General features: G+C 37.9%; 1 protein-coding gene across 1 annotated transcript; it reads right to left on the bottom strand.

Moving 5' to 3' along the window:
- Positions 1-241: 241 nt before the first annotated feature.
- On the bottom strand, positions 242-3,943 carry LOC113777080 (putative late blight resistance protein homolog R1A-3). The gene has a single exon (XM_027322124.1). The coding sequence runs from the start codon at positions 3,941-3,943 to the stop codon at positions 242-244; it is 3,702 nt and encodes a 1,233-aa protein (XP_027177925.1).
- Positions 3,944-9,031: the final 5,088 nt, after the last annotated feature.

Here is a 9,031-nt window from a genome sequence, read left to right as displayed (position 1 = left end):
AAGACGCATATAAAGCTAACAACTGTTGCAGTTGCCTTTAAGCATCATATCAATCTGTAGTAGAATTAAAGAAGATTTCAGGAATTGAGATTTTATGGTGCTTGCCATTGCAGTCACAAAGTTACAGGTGACTGTATCAAGTCAAACAAAAAAAAAAAAAAAAGAAGCTCCGGAAATTGCTTTCAAGAAACTTAAATTGGACTCCTTGTGAGGAGATTGACTCTGTTTCTGAGGGACTTGACTATTCTTCTTCTTCTTCACTGGAACTCCACGGATCTTCAATTAAGATCTTTAGAACCTCATTTCCCATATCTATCTGTTCTTGTTGAATTTGCTTTACTGAACTTGCAACAGCCTCACGACACCCTCTCACCTCAATCATTTCAAGAGTCGGACATTCTCCTAAACAAGAAGGCACCTCTTCCAAATTTATACAATCGTGCACAACCAATTTCTCAAGACGGGGAAAATTATCAGAAGATGCAGTCCACCTGCGAAAGTCCAAGAAGGTTCTCAATTTCAAGACTCGGAGGCTAGGGAACTCCCCTTCTTTCATTTCCCATTCTTCCCCAAAGAAGGAGTGATCGAGTAATTTAAGCGCTTCAAGTTTGGGCAACTTTCCAATTGTTGAGATTTCACTCCACGGCTGCACATGAAATGCAAGAGTCAACTTCTTCAAATTCAATGGAAATTTAAATCCATATCCGTCAAAGAAAAGCAGAGTAAGTGATTCTAGTTTACTCAACCAATCGAACACGAGAATCCCGTCGCCAATTCTGGTAGGTTCTTCTCTTGATTCCGTCATCTTACATCTTAGCCTGCGGATGTTTGGTAACTTTGTCAGTATCTTTTGCAAGCTTTGAGAGGAGGGATCAATGGCAAGGCTTAAAGTGTCTAAATGAATTAAGCCTGGGGTTACTTCAAGACTTTCAACAGGAAAAATAAAACCAACAGCGGCATTTGTAGTCCATAAATGTCTCAATGTCTTAATGTTCCAGATAGTCTTGGGTAACAAACAATCAGAGGTGTTTCCTCGTAGCAGAAAAGTTTGTAACCTCGAGAGGTTTGCTATTGCAGCTGGGATGCAATTTACTCCTCTAGTACAAAGAGCCAAGTATCTCAAATGAGCAAGCAAAAGTACTTCCATTGGAAAATGTACACGGAACACCAATCTCCTCAAACCCAACACTCTAAGAAGTTTAGGTAACCAAAATCCCAAATCTTCCTCCTTGAACAATAACAAACTGCGTACATTCGGAAATTCTAGCATTAACTCCCAAACCATCAAATTCTTGGCATTTTGATCACAAACTCGGAGGGGGTTGCTTGGGCCAGTAAGAATAAAATGATCATTCCGACTATGCAAAACATGTAGAAAGTTTTCTTCTTTGGCTTTTTTCAGACAAAACTCATGTACCAAATCATGAAGTCGGCAGGCTTTGGCACCACCCATGGTTTTTTGTTTGGAAACCATAACTAAACTTCTATCAACCAGATCCTTCAAATAGTCATCTGCCACATCCTCTAAGCTCTTTCCTTCAGTCTTTCGTACGAAGCCTTCAGAGATCCAAAGCCAAAACAACATTCGGACAGGAACATTTTGGTCTTCTTGAAATGCACCAAAGTAAAGAAGGCATGCCTTCAAATCATCCGGTAAATGACTGTAACTCAGCTCAAGTGTCTTCATGCAGTATTCGTCATCAAGGACAATACTGGAAGTTAGACTCTTTGCAACTTCTTCCCAGCAATCTTCTGCAGTATTAGCAAGAATTCCAGCAATGAGGACAACTGTGAGAGGTAAGCCCCTACATAATTTTGCTATTTGAGATCCAACTTTACCTAGTGTTGGAGGAAAACCTTCTTTGCCAAATAGCTTTTTCTGCAGCAATTTCCAACTCTCTTCATCAGTAAGCTGACGGAGATTGTGAGCCTTGCTATCAAGTTTGAATTGCAGTTGAATTCTGCTAGTGAAGAGAATCCTACTTCCGTTAGCATCATTGGGCAATGATCTCTCCAACAAATTCCATGCCCTAATCTCCCACACATCATCCAAAAAAATGAGATACCTATTTCTCTTTAAAAGTTTGTATAGCATGTGAGCCAAATCATTTTCACCCATCTCAAGATATTCATCAGGACTCCTAGAAGAAATACTACATAAAAGCTGAACTAACAAACTATGCATGCTATACACTTGAGAAACAGTACAACGAGCAAGGATATGAAAGTGGCTCAAAATTAATGGATCGTTGCAAACTCTATTGGCCAATGTTGTCTTACCAAGTCCAGCCATACCCACAATTGAAACAAAATCCAACAGCTTTGAACCCCTGGTAAGACTATGAATAATTGTTTTTACCTCATCATCAAGACCCACCAAAACTTCATTCAACACTGGGATGCTACGTTTTGAGTCAATGCGGAAAGATTTCTGGTTAGTTCTCTGAGTTCCACGGTCATGCCCCGTGCTATCATAGATTTCAAGGGCCTCAGTCCTCAAAAGCTGGATATCTCTGGCAACTCTTTCCAAATGTTCATGTTTATCACCAACCACAATAGAGTCGATGACAAACTCTGCCCTGTACGCAACCTCCATAACACGACTCCAAAGAGCTTGGAGTTTTCCATTCTGGTTGCGCTGGTCTGCTATCTTGACAAGGAAAGATCTTAAGAATACGAGATCTTCTAGGACTGTACGGATTTGATCTTTTGGGAATGCAATTGAATCATCAGCATCATTACAACTTTCTAGTTCCTTCAGATTTTCAAGGAGAAAATCCATAGAGCCCAACTCATTGGTCTTAGGAAAACCAAATGGCGAGAACGATGTTACTGGATCGGTAACTTCTGCCCTAATAAACTTAATCACTTTAAGCAAATGAAAAAGACCAAGATCCGCAGAAAGAGAGAAAATTACAACTGCTGCATCACAGGCCACAACTCCAATAAGATTCTTCATTTCACGGCATAGCTCTTTGAACTTCTCCTGATGCCTGAGAAGGATTGTCAGGAATCTTAGCTCATCAAGGAGCTTTAGCATTTGATTCATAATTGGAACAAGAATATTGGTACAAGATTTCAGCAACTCCTTAATATTGTGAACTAGACGATCCATAAAGTCAGCTACTAGATGCTTATTCTTCTCCAGATCTGAAATGTTTAAGGATCTTGATAACTTTGCAGCAGTCAAGACATGGATGTAAGTTTCTCGGACCTGGGGATCACCGGGATTAATCTTCTCATGCATTAGTTGAGAAATTTGAAGTTCCATTTCCTTCCATACTTCATCATTATCTATGACTTTGTTAAACCACCATATAGAAAACAGGTGTAATGCATTGATAACCACCACTTCAGTATGAATCAAGAGATGTATCAATTGCTGATCCTCGACACCACGAAGCATGGCAAAGCGAATGAAACTCTTCAAGAACATTAGCTTCTCGTCAAGGCCTTTGGAATGGAACATGTAAAATTCCACCAGAGACTCGGAAAAAGAATCGATGAAATCAAGAACTAGCTCTGGATCGTGCAGCCAGTAACAGTCCAGCAGATAGTTGATGCACGATTCGTTGATATCTGTTTCGAAAAACAACTTGATTGCTTCCAGGAATATGGTTAGCTCACTTTCAACATGAGTCGAATGAAGCGATCGAGAATGAATCAAGCATTCGCTGCAAACAAATTCAAGATCTTGCATTCTCTTGATAATCAGATCTTGAATTCTGGAAGACGTAACATCCTTCTCCTCCTCATCTTGTCCCAAACAGGTTTCATGGTTCCTCCTCCTCCTACACTTTGTCAGATACAGATCAAAGCTTTGTAATAGTCTCACCCCCATCTTCAGATTCGAGATTAGATCACTGTGCCCTGTGGTGGTAGAACCCAACCAGCGAAGATAGTCTAGAGCGAACTCGAAGCAACTACTGTAGGATATCTCCATTATTGTATCTTCTATTCACTCTGAAATCAAATTTGTACTTTGTTTGTACCTTGTACAATTTTCTCATGATCAGAAAATAATCAAATTTGTACCTTGTTCAAGGTTTACTTTGTTTGTATCATTTTCATGTCAACCACTATGAGGATTCTGTATTTAAAAGAATATATAATATCGTTCAGTAGAAACATATATGGTTCTCAGTAGAAACTATTTTTTTATAAAATATATACGGTATCCTGTTACGATTTAATATATATATATATATGTATGTATATATATAATTGAAAAACATTAAAAAATGTATCAAGAAATATTTTATCTTCATGATTGTTGTATCTTCCATTCCCCCTGAGACCGGATTTGTATCTTGAATAAACTTAGTCAAATATAGTGGGCAAGACTTGCAACCTGCAAGACTCTTGTCTTCTTGTCTCGGTGGAGACTTCAGGGACCTTGCTTCGAGGCCTAAACGAGGGAGCTTTTGCCTACTTTCGGCCAGTGCATCTACAAATAATGGGCATTTTTAAACCGCATAGAAACAATACCAATTCCAGGCAAATCTAGATACTAAAGCAGGAAATGGAAGAGTAACTTTATTAATACTCTTACATTAATATTAAAAGTATAATCAATCATTATACCTTTATATTAATTATAACAATAATATTGATAGAAGTTATACCATTTAAGGCATGAACTAGAGCAATTATTGAATAGGGTAGGTTGGACTCACTGATAACAAAATATATTAAATAAGAGTATTTTAAAGAAGTTAAAAGTTAATTATATTTTTCAATTAGAAAGAAGATTATAATTTGGGATAGATGAAAATGAAAAACAAGATTATTAAAATGGGACGGAGGGAATTATTATAATACTAAAGCAGTAAATAGTTTTTCCTTGTATCCTAAAATCATGTTCATTTTTCTTCTGTGATTGTCGTACATTGCCAAGCTCACATTTAATGTACATCTTTGTCAATAAATGTACTACTAATTATTTTCAGAGTAATAAAAACATTACTAAAACTAGTATTAGGGAAAGGACGTATGAGGAAATTACTCAGCAAAAATGATTGCACTAAGTGGACATTAATTTACATATTTTAATCTATATATAAAAGTAGAAGTTAGCCTACACTTACGAGAGATATATTTTTTTTCGTGTACATATATATGGATGTTCAATGCATCCTGCCTGTATAACCCACAGGAACATGGGGCATGTAAAAGTTTTTTTTTTTTTAATAATAAAAAGTTTGAATGGATTCAACTCTGATCGTGACCATGGATAAGAGTATGTCCTCGAGGCTATAAGTTATTTATAGGAGTTCTTACACATTACTCACCAATACGGTCATCATATCAACAGTAAAATTCAAACACATGATTTTTTATAAAGAGGTGACACTATCTTACTAACTGATCCAACTTGTTTTGGGAAGGGACATGTAGGAGTGGATGCTCAAGTACAAACACTAGCATATTTGAATGAGAAATAGGAAAGAGATAGACTGGTGTATGTTTTTATCGCATTTTATCATTATTCCAAGGATGTACCCATGATGGCTCCAGTTGGGCAACTTACCTGACTTATGATTGCACGCAAGAAAGAGTTTCCATGGCCAATTTGTGGCGCATTACCAATTAGCAGTTCCATACACGTTCAAACAAAGTCTTGCTTAATGTATTCAACCCGAACCTGTGTCCTTTAAGAACTTTACATTAAAAAAAAAGGAAAAAAATCCCCAGCCTGCCTTGAAAATGCAATCCTTGTGAAAAAATGCATTCCCACAAAATTGATTCTCTTTCAAGTATAACATACAAATACACACAAGGAAGAATAGCTCTCTATGTACAAAATCAGTGTATAGGCTCTACAACGAGAAGTATATGCACTCCCAATAAATATGCCTTCGGTTGCCTCAGTGTGTGACAGCCCCACCTTCCCCTAAGGCGAACCGAAGGGGTTAGCGGATTGCCTGCCCAATTCTCGCCGGGACTAACGGGACAGTTTAAAGCGATCTAAAACGTTCCAGGAAATATAAGCGCGCTTAAACAAGTCAAAAGCACAAAATAAAAAAAAATAAAAAAAATGAAAATCGGAGCCGGCCATGAATAGTACCGGCCACGTCAGAATCCGGCCACACATCACGCAAACATACACATCTTGAAATTCAACATTTACATACCAAAATGGCATACCAAATTATCCCATAAGTTTATACATGTACGGTTGCAAATTACACTTCAACGATGGGTTGGGTCAAAATGAGTTTAGGGTTTTGCCCAAAAGGAGCTATTCAAAATATATATATACATAAGCTCAACTCAGCAATCCATATTCATCGCCTTTCCAAAAGTATTCAATTTCCTGTAAGGAAAACAAACGGAATAGAGTGAGCTTACGCCCAGTGAGATACTATCACTCAAGCAACCAAGTTCATATAAGCATAAAGCTTTTCATTTCAAATCATCAAAAGTAAACCAAGAGCACACATTAATAGAGTTGATAAAAGGATACGGACGGTTCTCAAGAGCCCCTTTCCTCGCTTACATTCTTGATCGGACCTCATTGACCCTCCGTCAATGTTTAAGAGTAACCAACTGTAGGCTCCACTTTACTTCCATTCCTTCCACCCAACATATCCCTACCGGGCCCGAACTCCAAACAGTAGAAATTTGGTAATACTCGAGTATACCGGAATCAAGAGTCTCACTACTACAAGATTCCATATAACAGTCCCCATGGCTCGTCAATTTTCACGACCAAGCCCTCGCCGGCTCGATTCAATCGACTAACAATGGGGTTGAGCTTAGTAGTAACAGTAATGGCCGTTGGATACTCATCCAAACGACACCAAATCTAGTATATCAGGTATCATTTAAATACCACAGTAAAACAGTAGACAGTTGTATATAGTACCAAAAGGGGTGAGGGCGATCAAGTACACCCTCACTTTAATCAGTTTCAATGGCACATAGGCCCTCAAGGCATCAAGTTCAAATATAGCAAAGCCACATTGTAAACAAACAAGTGAGTAGTACACTCACCAGGCAAGCAAGTGAAATTTCATAAACTTTCGCCCAAAGAGCGTCTTTAATCACCGTCACGCCCTAAAATATTCAAACAAGCACAATAAGACTCGATTACAAGTCATAAACCAGTTCCGCATATTACCAAAATAGGGCTCCATAAGAATGTATAAGCACTAGAGTAAACCAGGGAAATCCGGAAATGGAATTAAACTTTAAACCCTAAAAACAGTTTTTATATCATTTTGCGGTTTTGGCACCATTGGCACTACGATTATCGGATGGAGGTGCAAGATACACCGTTTCGAAGCTAAGAGATAGGGATACAATGGTGCAGAAGGTCACTCAGTCCAGTTCATAGTGCAACTACGTCAAAAATTCAATATACTAAACCAGAACCGCAAAAACAGGTTAACAAACCACATTCTGGTTACGAACCGTAATTTAGGCTACCTAAGTCCAAATCAAGTGATTCCAAAGCCATCCGAAAGCTAAGACACCAGGCTACATTTCTTAAGAAGACGTCAACAACAAAATCAGAAGTATTCCCAACCAAATTAACCAATTACAGAAGCAATTATCAAGTTCGGGTAGAAATAGGGCAGCAGGGGTATTTCGGTCTTTTCATAAGTTACGCTACTCCGATTGGCCTGAAATTTTGTAGGCATCTCTAAAATATCATTCCCTACAACTTTCATGTTTTAATCCAAGGCTAATTCGGCCTTTAACTATGATGAACAGTGCCAGGCAGAATGAGGGGAAATGAAACCCTAGTTTCCACAATTTCCTTCCAAAAGAGAAATTTTCTGCAATTAACCACACTTTCTACCTTCTAGCTTCCATCAATATCATTTCCAATCATCATACATGGCCACAAAATAATAATCATATGAAAACAGAAAAATCACAAATAAATATAAAACTTCACCAATTTCAACCAAAAATCACAAAACAACACCTAATATCATCACTACAACTCACAAAGGTCACTAATTAAGCATTATTGGAAAGAAAAGAGAAGTCCCTTAGCTTCTCACCTTGTAATGCAAGAGAAGGAGCAACTAACCACCTTAGCCTTCCAAACAACTCCACCAATCATCTCACAATCACTAAGTGAAGGGGTTTTATGGAACAAATGCAAGATTAAATGGTTGTTTTGGTGGATTTGAGCAAGAGTAGAGTTTGGAATTTGGAGAGTTTTCCTTTCTTTCTTCCTTGGAGAGAGCCGGCTACAAGGAGCTTGAAATGAAGATGATTTTGGTAATTTTTTGGTTTATTTGGTCAATTGGTAAAAAGGTGAATAGTAGTCAAAATGCAAGATTTAATCATATGGTGACACTTGTCACCCTATTTAATGCATGCACATCCCTTTGTCTCCTCCACTCTCATCCATATACTAACCTCTAATTATCTCATAACACCAGGTAAATTAAACCCAGTATCCAAAACTTAACCTAATTGGCCGAACTTTCCGCACTAGCGGGTCCCACGTCCGGTATACGCTCTTAATTTCTCAAAAACTAACCGATACTAGAAAAATCATCTAAAAACTATATTTACTCATAAAAATTATCGGGAAAAATTTTCCTAATAAAGAAAAGGGTTAATTCCACTTTGTCCCCCCAAACTTTGGACGATTATCCACTTAAGTCCCTAAACTTCAAAATGGGACACTTAAGTCCCTAAACTTATAAATACCTCCCACTTAAGTCCCAGAACTTATAAAATGGGACACTTAAAACCCTAAACCCTTATAAAATGGGACACTTTGACCACCCACGACATTCAGGATTTGTTAACAATTTTCCTTAAGTGGGAGGTACTTATAAGTTTAGGGACTTAAGTGTCCCATTTTGAAGTTTAGGGACTTAAGTGGATAATCGTCCAAAGTTTGGGGGGGCAAAGTGGAATTAACCCTAAAGAAAATGCAGAAAACATGCCATTAAAGAGAATAAAACCTAGAAAATGAGAAAATTACGGGTTCTCACACAGTGTGTATAGCACTTCATCATGGAATTTGTCTTCATCATCTATAAACTACAATGGGTAAATC

Source organism: Coffea eugenioides, chromosome 7 (assembly GCF_003713205.1).
Source record: "Coffea eugenioides isolate CCC68of chromosome 7, Ceug_1.0, whole genome shotgun sequence".
Classification (NCBI taxonomy): domain Eukaryota; kingdom Viridiplantae; phylum Streptophyta; class Magnoliopsida; order Gentianales; family Rubiaceae; genus Coffea; species Coffea eugenioides.
This window is presented reverse-complemented; position numbering and strand designations above follow the sequence as displayed.

What these genes read in the sequence shown, in the direction of transcription:
- LOC113777080 (XM_027322124.1), bottom strand. Translation starts at nt 3,943, where the DNA reads ATGGAGATATCCTACAGTAGTTGCTTCGAGTTCGCTCTAGACTATCTT.